The sequence below is a fragment of the Mustela nivalis genome (assembly GCF_964662115.1).
Source record: "Mustela nivalis genome assembly, chromosome: 10".
NCBI classification, from domain to species: domain Eukaryota; kingdom Metazoa; phylum Chordata; class Mammalia; order Carnivora; family Mustelidae; genus Mustela; species Mustela nivalis.
Window position 1 is genome coordinate 111061828 of NC_139029.1, and position 16106 is coordinate 111077933.

A 16106-nucleotide genomic window follows, 5' to 3' on the forward strand; every position below is an offset into this window, starting at 1 on the left:
CTCTTGGTTGATCTCTGTGCCTCTCATCTCCTATGCCAATTCACTTACACATCACTGCCAGGTCACTCTGCCCCAGAATGCTCTGTGGTATGCCCTTCCTCAAAACTCTGACTTCCTATTGTCCAACCAGATGCAGTCTAAACTATAGCTCAAAATGATCAAGATTTATGTTCATCTTTTTCTTTAGTATCTAGAGTCTATTACCACATTGAGGTCATTAAAATTGTTTATCTGGACATCACTTCAGCTCCCCTCAGAAATACAACTTTAAAAGACTCTTAAAGAAAAGGACTATATATGAAGTTTTCTCCTTCTATATCCATTTTTTGTAATATCATCTTTGCACTGCCTTAGTGTGTTTTAGTTTTTGTTTTGGTAAGGATTTTTCTGAGAAAAAAGGCAAATCCTTTTGGAAATGGACAGGTTGATAGAAAGGCAAACATTTCCCTGGTATGAAATTCAAATGTATTTGTAACTCCTGTCTTGTCCAAGCAAGTCACTGTCTCGTTCAGTTTCTCTGCCTTTGCTTGAGCTCTTCCCCCTACTTGTAACATCTTTCCTCTCCTTTCCGGTTTAAGTAGACTTTCCTTTAAAGATCCAATTAGGTCACTCCCCCCAGGGAAGCCCTTCCTCGATCACCCGAGGCTACTCTTTCCTTGGGTAAGCTCTGATCTGAAATGAGTTGCTATCTCCAGAGAATATATATATGCTGGCTGAATGGGGCCCAAGAATCCTTATCCCTTACAAACACCAGACTGTATTGACCGGAAGAAAGCCCGTAGTTTATTCACAAACCATTAGCATCCTGGTCTTCCCTCTCCTGGGGCTCAAGGGGTTCCCTGAGTTTTCTTGTTCCCACCCAAGCAAGGGGGGCTCATGTCCAGTTGAGGGTTTTCCTTCCACTGGGCCGGGGTCCGTGCCTGTATGGCCAGTGCGTGGACTGGCCCAGCCAGCTCCTCAGACAGGGCAGCATGGACCAGCCGGTGCCGTTGTAAGGGGCTCAGTCCCTCAAAGCGAGAGCTCACCACCGCCACGCGGAAATGCGTCTCGCTGCCTCGTGGGACCGCATGGCCACCGCTCTCGTTACGCAGCTCCAGCACCTCGGGGTTCAGGGCCTGCTCCAACTTCGTGCGAATGGCTGCCTCGACGGGACCGATAGTCCCCAGTCCTGCGCTGCTCCGGGACAAACAGACGCGACCAGCCATGGAGAACAGGCGCCGGAGCAGCTGCCCACTCAGCATCGGCTACCGCAGAGACAAGGCCCAGAGCAGTGAGGGTCAGGGCTTCCCACCCCAAACCGCCCACATCCGCACTCCGCTCCTGCAGGGTGCCCGCCTCAACTCCAGACACCAACCCTCCCCTCTGTGTGACGTGGGGGAATTTGGCCAGCAGCAGAGGGCCTACGAGGGATCGGAAAGGGCCCGCGAACAGGCACATTTAGCAGGAAGTGCAAGGCCCATTTAGCAGGCCCATTTAGCAGGGAGTGCAGGGGTTGCAAAGACCGGGTACGCGCAACTCGGGGTTTGTGGTTGAGCCAGTGACCCCTTTAAACCCCAGGCTGGACCCTTTCTACCTTCCGCTCAGCCTTGGCTACCGCAGTTGTGGCTCAGGGACCGGACTCCCGAAGTTCTCGGACAAATGCTGTCGTCGCGTCCTGAGGCACGCTGGGAAATGGAGTCCTGGCTACGCGGCAAAGGCATGGGCAGGCCCCACGTGATGCCCCGAGGGCTAACGGGAATTGTAGTCTATGAGCTTTGGCGACTCGTGCTCTTAGGCTGTGAAGCAGAGTTGGAAAAAATCCGGGAATTCCTGCTCAGTTGGGACTGCTGTTATTTGATACATTTTATTGCCATCGAGCTGAACTCCTTTACTTTACATACAAGAAAATGGAATCTGTTACATTTACTGGACACATAATTACTGTGCGCAGACCAGTCCTGAAGACTGGGAAATAAAGCTGGTCTGGTCCTTGAGAATTTTTGATAGCACTGAGGATGAACAAGCAAGCGGGCAGTTACAATATTGTGTGCTAAGTGCTATGATGGGACGGAGAACAGGGTGCTAAGGAATCATGTCAGCCAGACCTGGGGCGCAGAAGAAACTTCAGAGAGGAGATTTTAGGAGGACGGTTTAGAAGAGACAGCTCCAAAACCGCTGTCTCAGTTCCTCATAGTCAAGCTGTGGTAGTCGCAAACGCAAAGGCCTGGAGAGAGAACTCTGGAGGAGTGGTTACTTAGGGTCTAGTTAAGTGTAGTCGGAGCCTGGAGGGGGATGGGGGGAGGGGCAGGGATAATGATGGGGAGTGAGTGAGTAGGTAGAAGGCAGGGGCTGGACTACACTGGACCTTGTAGGCCTTGTTAAGTGGCTTTGTCTTTATCCTGGTAGCAGTGGGAGGCTAGTGAAGGTTTTAAGTAGGGCTTTAACGGGATGAGCTTTTTTCCGAGATGATATGTAAGTTTTCAATTTGTACTTTATTTTTTATCTTTAATATGTTATTGATTATTTTCCCATATATTCCCAAGTATTTTCCCCAGCTTCTAATTTTGAAAAATGTCAAACCTGCAGAAAAATAGAATCCAAAACAATAGCTACCTTTCAATATTTTTTACATTTATGTATAGTATATGCTTATAAATATATATTCAAGTACTATAAATATATATTCAAGTACCTGTATACTTTAAAAATATACTTATCAAATTTGAAAATAAGTTGCAGATAGTAGAGGCATTTCACCATCAAGTACACCAACATGTATCACCTGTATATTCTCCTGTATAACCATAATATCTTTATCTTGCTCAAGAAATTGAACATAATGACATATTTTTTCCTAGCCTTTAAAAAAATTTTTAAAACTTTCAGAAAAGTTGCAAGATTAGTAAAGTGAGCTCCCTATTTACGCTTTATCCAGATTCACTGACAACATTTTACCAGACTGGCTTTGTCTCTCTTTGACTTTGTGTCTATAATAACAATAATAAAATCATTGTTATTTTTGCTCAGTCATTTGGGAGTTAGTTGCAAAAATCTTTATATTGCACTACTATCAACTCGAGCATCTATCTTCTGAAAACAAGGCCTTTTCCTACATAACCACAATAACATTACCACACGCAAGACATTTAACATTCATACAATATTATTATCTCATACACAGCTGACATGCAAATTTCCCCAGTGGTTTCATTAGTGTCCTTTATGGCTTTTTATTTTTGGGAAACCAATCAAGGGTCATGCATTGCATTAAGCTGTCTTTAAATTTGTATTTTGCAAAGGTGATGTGAATGGGCGGAGAGGTAAGGGTGAAGGCAGGGAGGTTGGCTGCAGAGTTATTTGTAGCGGGCTCAGTGAGAGATGATGATGACTTGGATGGTGGTGGTGGTGGAGGTGAAGGTGAAAGTGGAGAGAAGTTGTGACTACAAGATACATATATTAGCAGGGTAAAATCCCAGGATGTGGTGATAGGTTAGTTATGGGAGGGGACGTGTCAAGGATGACTATCAGGCTTGTACATCCGGATGGACGGCATTTGTTCTGTAGAATACAGAATGCTGGAAGGAGATCCGGTTTGAAGGGTGGAGAAGGAGAAGATTAGGCGCCCAGTTCAGTTTTGGGCTTGAGTCTGAAGTGTCTTTATGGCATTCTAGAAGAGATAGCAAGCTGGATATATGGTTCTATGTGTGTGTATTTTATTATTAACTTTTCCTTCTGAAGTACTTTCAGAGTTATAGAAATCCCCAAAATGGTACAAATAATTCCTATATATACCTGTGAGATACTAAAATATATATAATTATATAAATATATATATATATTTATATATATATAAAATAAAAAATATATATATTGGTACCTGGCCCAGGTTCCTGGCATAAAACTCCTAAAAACCTTGTAAGATCCTAACTGGAAGCAACTCTTGTTGTAATATTAGTCTTTGACCCCAGTTGCTGACACAGTGCTCCTGTAAACCCTTGCAACTTCATGGGTGATAGGAGTGTCTTTTGTTCTAATAAGGCAACTCTGAGGGGGGATCCTGCCTGAGGGGTAGTCTCCAGAAAGACCAGGTCATGATTAGAAGCTTGGAATTTCCAGTCCCACTCCCGTTCTCTTGAGAAGGGAGAGGGGCTGAAGATGAAGTTAATGATACATTGTGCCGATGTGATAAATTTTCCATAAGATCCCAGAAGTATGGAGCTTGGGCAGTTTCTGGGCTGGCGAGCATATGTAGGTACTGGGAGAGCGGCCTGTAGGAGAGCCCTGTCCCACATACCTCGCCCTTTCTCTTCCATCTGGGTGTTCTTCTGTATCCTTTATCATATCCTTTTGTAATAAACTGGTAAATGTAAGTAAAATGTTTTCGTGAGGTGTGTAAGCTGCTCTAGCAAATTATTAGAACCCAAAGGAGGGGAACATTGGAACCCTAATTTATAGTCAGTTGGTCAGGAGGACAGGTGACAGACAGCCTGGGCTTACAGCTGGTGTCTGAAGTGTATGTGTGTGTGGGGGGGGGGGCGGGGGGGGATAGTCCTGTGGGACTGAGCCCTGTAACCTGCGGGATGTGATACTGTCCCTGGGTGGATGGTGTCAGAAATGAATTAAATTGTAGGCCACCCAGCTGGAGTTGTTTAGTGTTGGGGGAAAACCACACATTTGGAAGTGAGGTGTTTTATGTGACCAGTAGAGGAGACTCACAGGGAAGAAACACACAGGAGACAGACTGAACTGAGGTATTCTGCAACACGGGTGAAAAATGGAGTGTCTCCAATACATAATCCCTCCTCTGATACTCAGATTATCCAAATATTAACATTTCATTATGTTTGCTTTATTTCTATGTATTTATTTACACATAAATAATTTTTTTCTGAACCATCTGAGAATAAGTTTCAGAGATAAAGCCCCACTTACCTCTAAGCAGCTGTGATGGTTAATTTTATGTGTCAACTTGATTGGGCTATAGTGTGCCCAGATATTTGGTCAAACATTATTCCGGGTTTTGGGGGATGAGATTAACATTTAAATGGGCAAAACAGATTGCCTTCCTGATATGGATGGGCCTCATCAGTCAGTCAAAGGCCTGAATATAGAACAAAAAGGCTGGTCCTCTTTGAGAAAGAGAGGAGTTCTTTCCTGCCTGGATGCCTTTGACTTGGGACTATGGCTTTCTTCCTGCTTTGGGACTCAGACTGAAACATTGACTCTTCCTGGGTCTCCAGCCTACTGGCCCTCGGATGGGAACAGCAGCATTGATTCTCCTTGTTTGCAGGCCTTCATCAGCTCTCCCAGGTTTCCAGCTTGCTGACCCATCTGCCAAATCTTGAGACTTGTCAGCCTCCATAATCATGTGAGCCAATTCCTTATAATAAATCCTTCTCTCTCCATATATATACATATATATAAATGTATTTATATATCCTATGAGTCTGTTTCTCTGGAGAGCTCCCCCTCCCTGCTTTTTTTAAGTGAGGGGAAGGCAGAAGGAGAGGGAGAGAGAATCTTAAGCAGACTCCACGTCCAGTGCAGGGGGTATCGTGGGGCTTGATTTCACAACCCTGAGATCACGACCTGAGCCGAAATCAAGAGTTGGACACTTAACCCACTCAGTCACCCAGGCGCCTGTCTCTGGAGAACTCTTGTATTTACTGATGTGTATTTAGTTAAAAAAAAAAAAAAAAGACATTTTCTCACATAGCCACAATATAATTGTCAAACCCTGGAAATTGACATTGATACCGTACTTTTATCTAATATACAGATCTTACTCAAAATTTGTTAATTTCCCCACTAATATCTCTTTTGTATAAAATGAAAAAAACATGTTCTGGTTCCGGATCCAATCTGGGGTCACATGTATTCAGTTGCTATGTCTCTTTGGTTTTTGTTAATCAGGAATAGTTCCTTAGTCTTTGTCTTTTATGACTTTGACATTATTGGAGAGTACAGACCATTTACTTTGTAACATCCCTCAATTTGGGTTTGTCTATTATTTCTCTAGGATTCAGACTCAGGATACACATTTTTGGCAGGAATACTGGAGAAGTGATATTGAGCCCTTTTCAGTGAACCATACCAGTGGGCATGTAATTTGACATGTCATGGCTGGTGATAATTCCGATCATTTATTAAACTGGTATATTTCAGTTTTCATCATTATAAATTTATTCTTTTTCCACTTGTAACTGTGGGTGATACTTTGAATCTATGTGTTATCTTGTTATTAAGTTTTTGTCTACTGATGTTAGCATCTGAGAAGGTATCTGAAGCAGGGGTTATTGAAGATGGAATGAGGTTATCTTGGGATAGGTGGGTGGGGAAGTGGGTAGGGGTGGTAGAATCATGTCAGGAGAGAGTATATGATGAGAGAGAATCCAATTTTCTACTAAATAGCTCTGGCTAGCGTGTGAAGAATGTATTAGAGGGATAGGAAGAATAGAAAAGCCGTTGGCAGTAATCTGGTGAAAGAATCTGAGTGAAGGCAGGAGATGGGCTAGAGAGAAGTAGATCGATTAGAATACTGCTAAAGAGATGGAATCTATAGGAGTTGTTTTTGGTCAGGCCTTTGCTGCTTGCTAATCCAGTGACTGATGGGGAATGATGGGAGGCTCTGTTTGAAGAAGGCCTTGCTAAGGAGGTGATTTAAACAGAGATTTGAATGACTAGGGGGAACTAACCATGTGAAGAGATCTGGGCAGAGAAAATGTATTCATTATGTTGTTTTAAAAATTATTTTTATTATTATTTTTTCTTCGAGCATGAGAGTGGGGCAGAAGAGCACAGGGAGAGTATATTAAGCAGGCTCCACGCCCAGCACAAGCCTGACTTGGGGCTTGAGCTCTGGACCCTGAGATATAACCTGAGCCATAATCAAGAGTTGGACACTTAACCAACTGAGCCACCCCTGCCCTTATAGTCATTATGTTCTAAATATGTTATGTCAAGGTCAGTAGTGGCATACCTGGGTGTTCAGGTGAATGTATTGGATGGATATGTGAACTAATGTATGAAGAGAGAGCTGATGACATCATTATTTCTGTTGCAAAAGTGAACGAAAGCTTTGTAAAAGCTTTGTAAATTGCAAACTCCATAGGGCAAGCTTAGTGTCTTTGTTTCTAATAAAAACATAATCATAATATCTATTATGTAGTGAAGGTTTGTCATGGCCAGACTGAGACTTTTAGAGGCTTTAAACACCAAGAGAGGGGCGCCGGGGTGGCCACCTCATGTGTAATTAAAGAAAACAAAACAAAAAAAACAGTAAACACTAATCTGTGACATGAGGATTGGGATGTCCCGCAAAATACTCACTTTCCCTCCATGATGATTACTTCAATATTTGTTCTTGGAAAGCTTAATTTATGCTTATTGGTGTATAATTTACACATAAGGAACTTATAAATATACAGTTTTATTCTCCTTATGAATACACCCATATCAAGATACAGAAAATTTCCAGCACCCTAGAAGGCTCCAGGGAAGTCAATACCACCCCACCACAGGTAACCATTATTCTAACATCTATCACCATAGATTAGTTTTGCCCATTTTTAACTTCATATAAAAAGAGCCACGTAGCATGAATTCATTTGTGTTTGCATTCTTTCATCCAATATTGTCTCTGATGGTGTGGCAGTAATTTGCTCATTCTCACTGTTGCGTAGTATGGCAGGATACAAATATACCACATTCTGGTATGTGCTCTTCGTTGCATGCATTCATTTCTGTTTGTTTATGTATATCCAGGAATGGAATTGCTAGGTTATCTGATAAACCTAATGTTTATTTTTGAAATGATAAATCAGTCCAAAGAATTTTAGGCATGTCCCTGTTAATGTTGGTGCTAGGTACTGTTCTAACCCCATGAAGTAGCTACTATTATTACTTTTTCTCTACCAGTGAGGAAGTAGAGACCCTTAGAGGAGAGGTAATTTGCCCATAGTCACAGATCTGGAAAGCAATGCAGAGTCAAGCTGTAGAATATGGGCTCTCAGATGTTAACCTTTTCAGCCTCCTAATACAGTTTTGGGCCCTCTCGGGTTCCAGGCTCCATACTAGGTTCTTTACGTTTGTTGTCATTTATTCTAACAACTCTATTATGGTTGGATGTATTTTTGTGTAATTGATGAGCTTTTGGTCTATCTTCCATCATTCTGGCTATCGCCATGTACTGTTTATAGTTGGCATTTGGAGAGTGGTTGTTGAGTAAAGAGAAAGATTTTTGAAAAGAAGATGCTAATTCCCTAAGAGTGTTATGCCATTTATTCATGCCGGAAGCATTTAATAATAGAGCCACGTATAGAAGAAACTAAGGATGCAGATTCAAAGAAGACATGGTCTCTCCCTTGAGGGTCACAGAAAGGAAGTGAGAGCAAAGTCAAAGCACCTTACAGAGTGGTGAGTGCCAGCAGCAGGATATGAACAGAGAGGGGGTACACCCTGAGGCGGTGTGTGTGGGAAGGGAAGACCTCATGAAGGAGCAGGTGGTATCTGAACCCAGAAGGATGGGGAGGGTTCTGCCAGGTCAAGAGGAGGACAAAGCATTCTAGCCATTCAGGCCTTGCTCGAACGGTGTGCGGCTCAGTATGCAGGAGGCTGAGGGTAGTGCTGAGCAAGGCGGCTATAGAGGGGAAGGAAGAGGAACATGGTGGAATGGAGCCAGAAGACAAAATAAATATTTGATTAACTAGATTGCCTGGAAAGCAACTCAGTTCCCTGTCTAAAAATACCAGTTGCCTGCTTGGGAGCCTGTTTCTCCCTCTCCTCCCTGCTTGTGCTTTCTCTCTCTCTCAAATAAATAAATCTTTAAAAAAAAAAAAATCTTAAAAAAAAATAAAAATCCCAATTGCCTTTTTGTTGAAGGAACTAAGAGCCAGCCTGTTTGTGATGCTGCACTACTTTTACGGATGGCCTGCTCTATTTCTTGTTTTACTAGCTCTAGTAAGAGCGCTGGGCAAAGAGCTCTGGGGAGCGATAGACAGTAATTGAGTCTCATATAATCTGTAGGATATTGGTCTATCTAGACTTATCTAATAAGGTTTTATAGCTGGATGGAATCTCATGTACTAAATCTAATTTCTCTCATTCTCTTCCTTTGTTTAATAGAGGAGGAAAGGGTGGCTGTGTAAGTGAAGTGGACTCCTGCAGCTGGATACCTAGTGAGTGAGGCCGCTTGAATGCCCTGAAGAGCACAGGTTTTGAGTCAGGCAGACCCAAGTTCAGATCATGTCTCAGTAAATGGCTGTGTCCCCTTCAGCAAGCGCTTTCACTTCTCTGAGCCTCACTTTCCTTATCTGTGACACAAATAATTGTCACAGGTAGCCCCTAGCGTAGAGCTTATCACATAATAAGGTTCCGTATAAATCTCTTTGCCCTTCACCTTTCCTAATAGCAGCAGGTCACTGCCATAGAAGTAAAAATGAGACCAGAGGTCAAAGAGAGGGGGAGGTTAGCTGCCCCCTCAAGCAGGGCCTCTCAAGGTGCCAGAGTTGTGGTGGGGTCCCCACTCTCTGGGTTCAGACCCTATAGGTCTGAAAAGTTGACATGATCAGAACTTCCAGAGGGTACTGGCTCACTGGGGAGAGAACTTACACTACTAAAACAACACAAGAAACTTATGAATAGTCTAGAATGCAAAGTCATTACCCTCCAGTGATATATCTTCTCATAACTGGCTCACCCCTTCTCAGTCTCATATTTGTATCTTGAAGTAGAACAATCGGAACGTGGTTAATTGAACCTAGAATCTGAGCTAAGAGAGACAGTCAGAACTCTTTCACCCAGGTTGTGAGAAAAGGCTGAGCTTTTTCCAAGGACCCTTCTGTAATAGCCTAAACCTTTGTGTCTAGCAGACATATAAATATACATTCTTAGTGCTGGAAGAACAACACATTCCTACTGTAATTGCCCTGTTGAGACTCTGTGTGGACCACCTCTTTCTATTAATACATGCATCTTCTACCGTAATACAGCTAATGGGGTTAGAATCACCTTCGGGTACATTCTGCTATTGAAAAAACCTTTGATTGGACATGGGTGTTTCACAAATCTACACCAGTATTCTTACCAGAGATAATCTCTACAAATAGTTGATTTTAACTTCCAGAGTTTAAATTTCCTCTATTTTCCAGTTTCAGCTATCTTTATCCCCTTTGCCTTGCAGGTAGACGGTACTTGATAAAGGTCAGTTCAATAAAGGCGAGGATGAAAGAGAAAACATCTGAAATGGGCTCAAGGAAGAGAGTTTAAGTGTATTCTTTTTTTTTTTTTTTAAGATTTTATTTATTTGACAGAGAGAGATCACAAGTAGGCAGGGCAGAGAGGTAGGCAAAGAGAGAAAGGAGGAAGCAGGCTCCCTGCTAAGCAGGGAGCCCCATGCAGAACTCGATCCCAGGACCCTGAGATCATGACCTGAGCCGAAAGCAGAGTCTTAACCCACTGAGCCACCCAGGTGCCCTGTCTATTTTTTGTAGCATTCTAGAATGCAAATGGTGTGAGAGGTGTAGAACACTCCAGGGTGGGAAGCTGAGGAGAAGGAAACAAGATTCTCAGTAAAGATTTCTCTAGAAGGCGTCTGGAGGATGAAGGAAAACAAATCTGCTGGGCTGTTGCTGAAGTCTAAGCGAGCAATCGGGAGGCAGACAAGAGCACGGCGAAAGGGCTGAAGAGATGTTAGGGAAGTGACCGGATGTGCTGTTGAGATGCAGATAAAGGAAGACTCTGGCTTAGGTTGTATTCAGAGAAACAGCAAACAGAGGCGACTGGGGCCTTTTGGAGAGTTAGAACTGTTGGGACAAATGGGCTGAAGTACCCGGTAAGCAGTTTGGGGTCAGGGTCTGAGCTTCCGGGACAAGTCTGGATGTCTATACTTGAAAGCATGGAAGTGGGAAGACTCCCCGGGAAGAGTGAAGGGTGGAGGCAGGTGTTGGGTAGGAGGCAGAGCCCAGACGGACACCGGATTGTAGGGACGGGCAGAGAAAAAGGAGCAGGAGGAGGGAAATCGGAAGACATTTTGAAAGCCAAGGAAGCAAGTTTCAAGGCGGTATCGGTTGCCTCCTGGAGGTCAAGAGCAGGAAGACAGATGTCCAGTCCTTGGTTACGTGGATTCGGAAGAGTGTAGGCGGCTGGGGGCGGGGGTGGGGGGGGGGAGGAGGCGAAACCACACCAAAGGCCACTATTCCATTGCAGAGAAAGCGGACGGCCTTAGTAACATATTCTTTTGGAAGTCTGGCTGTGAAGACAGAAAAGGCGAGACTTGAGGATAACTTAAAGCTCAAGGGGATAATCAGATTCAGAATCCGTATCCTCGAGTGGGAGCAATTTGCTGAAGGCTCTCTGGAGACCCTGTGGGTCCTTCTTATGATTGTTCTTCTAGCTCTAACTGTGAAGGGGGAGGGGGCGGCGGAGAAAACGACCCCCGCCCTTCTCTAAACTGGAAACAAGAAAATCCCCATTCAGTAAAAGGCAAAACAAAACAGCGTTTGGTCCGAAAGCCTTCTTTCTTTAAAAATCCTGGCATGCAAATAAGGGGCTTTAATGTGGCTCCCAGCGATTGGTAGGTACTTACGAAATCCGTCATTTCCTCGTAGTGCAGGATGCAAACGAGGAGGCTGCTTTCCGCCTTCCTATTGGCTGTTTCACTGGGCTACTTCCCTTTACCCCTCCCGGTAGCTCTTATAAATTACACCAAATTGGTTATCCTTTCCACTTCCTTCTCCTTGAATAAGAAGCTGTAACTGTAATTTGGCCGTAATGTCAGGACGCGGAAAGCAGGGAGGCAAAGCTCGCGCCAAGGCCAAATCACGGTCGTCTCGCGCCGGCCTGCAGTTCCCGGTGGGCCGAGTGCACCGGCTGCTGCGCAAGGGCAACTACGCCGAGCGGGTGGGGGCCGGCGCTCCGGTGTACCTGGCCGCGGTGCTGGAGTACCTGACGGCGGAGATCCTGGAGCTGGCGGGGAACGCGGCCCGAGACAACAAGAAGACGCGCATCATCCCTCGCCATTTGCAGCTAGCCGTGAGAAATGACGAAGAGCTCAACAAGTTACTTGGGGGTGTCACCATTGCGCAGGGCGGCGTCCTGCCCAATATCCAGGCGGTTTTGTTGCCCAAGAAAACGGAGAGTCACAAGCCTGGCAAGAACAAATAATTAGGAAGGTCGAGACCATCCCCACTAACCCCAAAGGCTCTTTTAAGAGCCACCAAAACGTCAACGGAGGGGCTGATAACGAAATAGCGCATTAGCTCTTTTTTTGAAAACTTGGGTGGCTCTAAAAAGAGCCTTTGGTCTTTGGCTTGTCAGGGTTTTATTTACTTTTGGCTTTGTGGCTTTCAGTTTTTTTTGGTAAGAGAACGGCCTGGATGTTGGGCAGGACGCCGCCCTGGGCGATGGTGACTTTGCCCAACAGCTTGTTGAGCTCCTCGTCGTTGCGGATGGCCAGCTGGAGGTGGCGCGGGATGATGCGCGTCTTCTTGTTGTCTCGGGCCGCGTTCCCCGCCAGCTCCAGGATCTCCGCCGTCAGGTACTCCAGCACCGCCGCCATGTACACCGGCGCGCCGGCCCCCACCCGCTCGGCGTAGTTGCCCTTGCGCAGCAGCCGGTGCACTCGGCCCACCGGGAACTGCAGGCCGGCGCGAGACGACCGCGACTTGGCCTTGGCGCGGGCCTTGCCTCCTTGCTTGCCACGACCAGACATGATTGACTGTGAAGCTAAAACACCAGAACCACGAAACCGCACAACAAAACAAAATTGAAATATCTGCGATTGAAAAGCCTTTATAAGCTTTGCTAGGGGTGGGGTCATGAACGAGCTTTTCATTGGTCCTAAATTGGCTCCAGAACTGGCCAATGAGGGCAAGAGTAGGTGTTGTTACGTAGTCATTGCTGATAACACAAGGTTCCTACAAGGTCCAATAGAAACTAAGGGCTTTTGGAGCCCTAATTTGCATACGGTGGTTATAAAAGGATCAGGCCCGCCCATTCTCGCACTTCTTTTCTTTGCTAACCGGTGTGGTGTTTTATAATGCCTGAGCCGGCCAAATCCGCTCCCGCGCCCAAGAAGGGCTCGAAAAAGGCTGTCACCAAAGCCCAGAAGAAGGACGGCAAGAAGCGCAAGCGCAGCCGCAAGGAGAGTTACTCCATCTACGTGTACAAGGTGCTCAAGCAGGTGCACCCGGACACCGGCATCTCGTCCAAGGCCATGGGCATCATGAACTCCTTCGTCAACGACATCTTCGAGCGCATCGCCGGCGAGGCCTCCCGCCTGGCGCATTACAACAAGCGCTCCACCATCACGTCGCGGGAGATCCAGACGGCCGTGCGCCTGCTGCTGCCCGGCGAGTTGGCCAAGCACGCCGTGTCCGAGGGCACCAAGGCGGTCACCAAGTACACCAGCTCTAAGTGAGTCCCTGCCGGGACACGGCGCTCGTATGAGTCGCCGGCCGCTTGACTCCAAAGGCTCTTTTCAGAGCCACCCACCTAATCACCAGAAAAGAGCTTTGTTCACTTATTTTCCCTCACTTGCTCCCACAAAGTAAGTTACTCTACTTGTGAAAGATCCTGGAAGATGGTACACGTAGCTTTTTAAGCCTTTCCTACTTGAGATCTTGGCGCGTGACTGTCTTTGCTTTTTAATCTGGGGCGCGTCTTAACCCCGCAACTGCTTAGTTTTCTTACAAGTTCTTTTCGTGTTAGAATACGGAAATCCGCTTCTCAACTTCCATCCCCAGACTATTGTGTCCTGGTGACTCTCTTGGGTGTACGTTCCATCGGTGTTCTAAAACGAAATGAGTGGTTTCGGTCATCTTCACTTTTAAGGAGGGCCCCAGGACAACTAAACCCAGGTCCCGAGAACATTGCGTCAGAGCCTTGAAGAATTCTGAGTGTTTGGCAGCTGCGGGCGTCCAGTCACCACTTCTGCCCTGCGGTGTGGCCTCGGGTGATACCAGCGGTCTGGGCACTGAGGGTGGAGCCTTCGCTGCTGGGTCTTAGCCTTTCCCTGATTGGACGACATGAATATTCAAAATCGCGCGCCCTCTCCGGAATTCGTAGATTCTGGTTTCCGACGCTTGCTTTGGGGCTTTGACATCCCAATTATTTCTCGGTTTGTGGATCGTTTTTGCATTTAATTTTCTAGTTTCGGAACGCCCCGGCCTTGCGTCACTGCAAGGCGCTGGTCATTTAGGGCTGGGCTCAAAAAGTCACCTCTCGGAGACCTTTCCACGTCCCACTCAGGAATTTGCGTCTGGTTCCTGCCTATCATCTGATCTCATTGTTTTCTCTTCCTCCTAGCAGCTGTCAGAAATTGTCCGGTTCGTTTATTTTCTTATTAATGGTCTTTCTCCTTAAGCCCTTAACAGAGACTTTGTTGGTCTGGTTTTCTGCTAAATTATCAGCGACAGTCTGCCTGGCACATGGTGGACACTTAAATTCTTAATTAATATTTGTCAAATTAATTTCCCCACCCCATCCCTTTCTTAATCGCTTCCGTGGATGATGTGTGCCGTTCATTTGCATTCGATAAATGTGAAGATGAAAACAGAAATGTTTTTGGAGCTCTTTGGCAAGTCAGTCCAGGGTCCCTTCAGGGCATTAGCTCTGAGGAGGCCTAGGTTAAGATTCTTTTTCTGCACCAAAATGGTGGTTGTGGTAGTTTTCCCATTATGCTTCTGGTGGTGTATCCTCTTTTGGATTTTCATTAAATTCAGAGTATTGGTCGCTGGAAAGATCCTTTTCCCATCTCCTTTTCTGACACCCACCATATCCATCCTGATACTCTGTTCCCCATGGAAGATGAGCTTTCAATTTATACTCATCTTCTCACTTATCAGGAAACCCTGTAAAGATAGACCCTGCAAGAAAGTCAAGGCCAAATAACCCATTTTTACAGAGGAGGTTGAGAAAAGCAAAGGAATTGGTTCGCTGGTCATGCAGTTAACATTGTTCACCTTTGTATCCTTAAATGCGCAGACAATTGCATTTTAGTTTTATTTCGTGTAAATACAGAATGTTCACTCCTTCTGTCCAAGCCTTGATTTTTGCTGATGAAGACACTGATGGTCTGATCAGTTATTCAACTCTACTTTTGGCTAAGGGGTCCTGGAGTTGATCCTAAGGGTTTCACGAATTCAAGTGGACTCCAAACATTATTGTAAACTGAATTAATCTTATGTTTCCTACATGTGTTTTCAAATATGTGTAGATGCTGTTGTTATTAATAAAATTACCCATTAATTTAAAAGCTTGCCTGGATTCCTTTTATCTGTGATATATTCTCTCATTAAATGAAGTTAGATAAAACTACTGCTGGGTCTGTGGAAAAGCTGTTTGCCTCTGACTTGGTGGATGACTATTTATAAGCCATTGGCCAAACTTACTTCTACCCAAGAGGTGCACTGGAGCTGAAGTAGCTTGTTATGAGGCCTAGTCACTTAAAAAGACATTACCGCAAATAAGAAGCATTATAAACAAGACAGAAGAAATGAAATCCTTAAAAATGTTTAACATCTATAGAGCACTTACCATGGACCAGACAACAGGTCTAAGCCTTTATACATAATTAACCCTCACAAGAACCTCATGAAATCTCCCATTTTATAGATGAGGAAACTGAGGCACAAAGAGGCTTCTCTTCAGATGCTCCAGAGAATAAACTCCTAGTTCAGGGTTTAAGGGATTTGAGGAAGTAAGATCAATCTCTAGACGCCTTGGACCCCTCCCTGGAGTTTGGTGTTGGGGAGGGGGACTGTTTAGGCTTTAAAATGAAAAAAGGAATATCACCTGCTTTATTCTCTTTAGGATGCATCCTGTGTATGTATAAATCTATGGTGGTGACAGTGGTGGTGGCTGAAATCCCTGGGGTTGGGACTGGGGGGTTCTGGGTCTCCAACCCAGAGGCCATACCTCAACTTACTTACCTGCTGGAATCCCTTTACTAGTATGAGAGAGTCTTGGTCACTGGTTTCAGGCTCCATCTGGGCATAGTGTTTATTAGGAAGGAAGTTGTAGAGCGGGGAAGGGGGAAAAGATGAATTTGGAATTTGGAATTTTAACTCTGGAGGGGAGCTAATTTAGGGATGGTGAGTTTAATCCTAAAGATCCTCTTTGATCACTTT

General features: G+C 45.1%; 4 protein-coding genes across 4 annotated transcripts; 2 read left to right on the plus strand and 2 right to left on the minus strand.

The window, feature by feature from the left end:
* Window positions 1-760: 760 nt before the first annotated feature.
* Window positions 761-1711, minus strand: BOLA1 (bolA family member 1). Its single transcript, XM_082688343.1, has 2 exons — window positions 1574-1711; window positions 761-1244 (listed from the first exon to the last, which is right to left on the minus strand). The coding sequence occupies exon 2, from the start codon at window positions 1239-1241 to the stop codon at window positions 828-830; it is 414 nt and encodes a 137-aa protein (XP_082544469.1). The 5' UTR covers window positions 1242-1244; window positions 1574-1711; the 3' UTR covers window positions 761-827.
* An 8388-nt stretch (window positions 1712-10099) lies between these two features.
* H2AC21 (H2A clustered histone 21) lies at window positions 10100-12742 on the plus strand. The gene has a single exon (XM_082686051.1). The coding sequence runs from the start codon at window positions 11749-11751 to the stop codon at window positions 12139-12141; it is 393 nt and encodes a 130-aa protein (XP_082542177.1). The 5' UTR covers window positions 10100-11748; the 3' UTR covers window positions 12142-12742.
* H2AC20 (H2A clustered histone 20) lies at window positions 12253-12688 on the minus strand (the record flags this gene model as incomplete). The annotated part of the gene is made up of 1 exon (XM_082686033.1): window positions 12253-12688. The coding sequence occupies one exon, from the start codon at window positions 12686-12688 to the stop codon at window positions 12299-12301; it is 390 nt and encodes a 129-aa protein (XP_082542159.1). The 3' UTR covers window positions 12253-12298.
* A 223-nt stretch (window positions 12743-12965) lies between the features above and the next one.
* Window positions 12966-15232, plus strand: H2BC21 (H2B clustered histone 21). The gene has a single exon (XM_082686052.1). The coding sequence runs from the start codon at window positions 13016-13018 to the stop codon at window positions 13394-13396; it is 381 nt and encodes a 126-aa protein (XP_082542178.1). The 5' UTR covers window positions 12966-13015; the 3' UTR covers window positions 13397-15232.
* Window positions 15233-16106: the final 874 nt, after the last annotated feature.

Bases quoted from the DNA above. Each gene is read 5' to 3' on its own strand.
- H2BC21 (XM_082686052.1), top strand. From the start codon at position 13,016: ATGCCTGAGCCGGCCAAATCCGCTCCCGCGCCCAAGAAGGGCTCGAAA.
- H2AC21 (XM_082686051.1), top strand. From the start codon at position 11,749: ATGTCAGGACGCGGAAAGCAGGGAGGCAAAGCTCGCGCCAAGGCCAAA.
- BOLA1 (XM_082688343.1), bottom strand. From the start codon at position 1,241: ATGCTGAGTGGGCAGCTGCTCCGGCGCCTGTTCTCCATGGCTGGTCGC.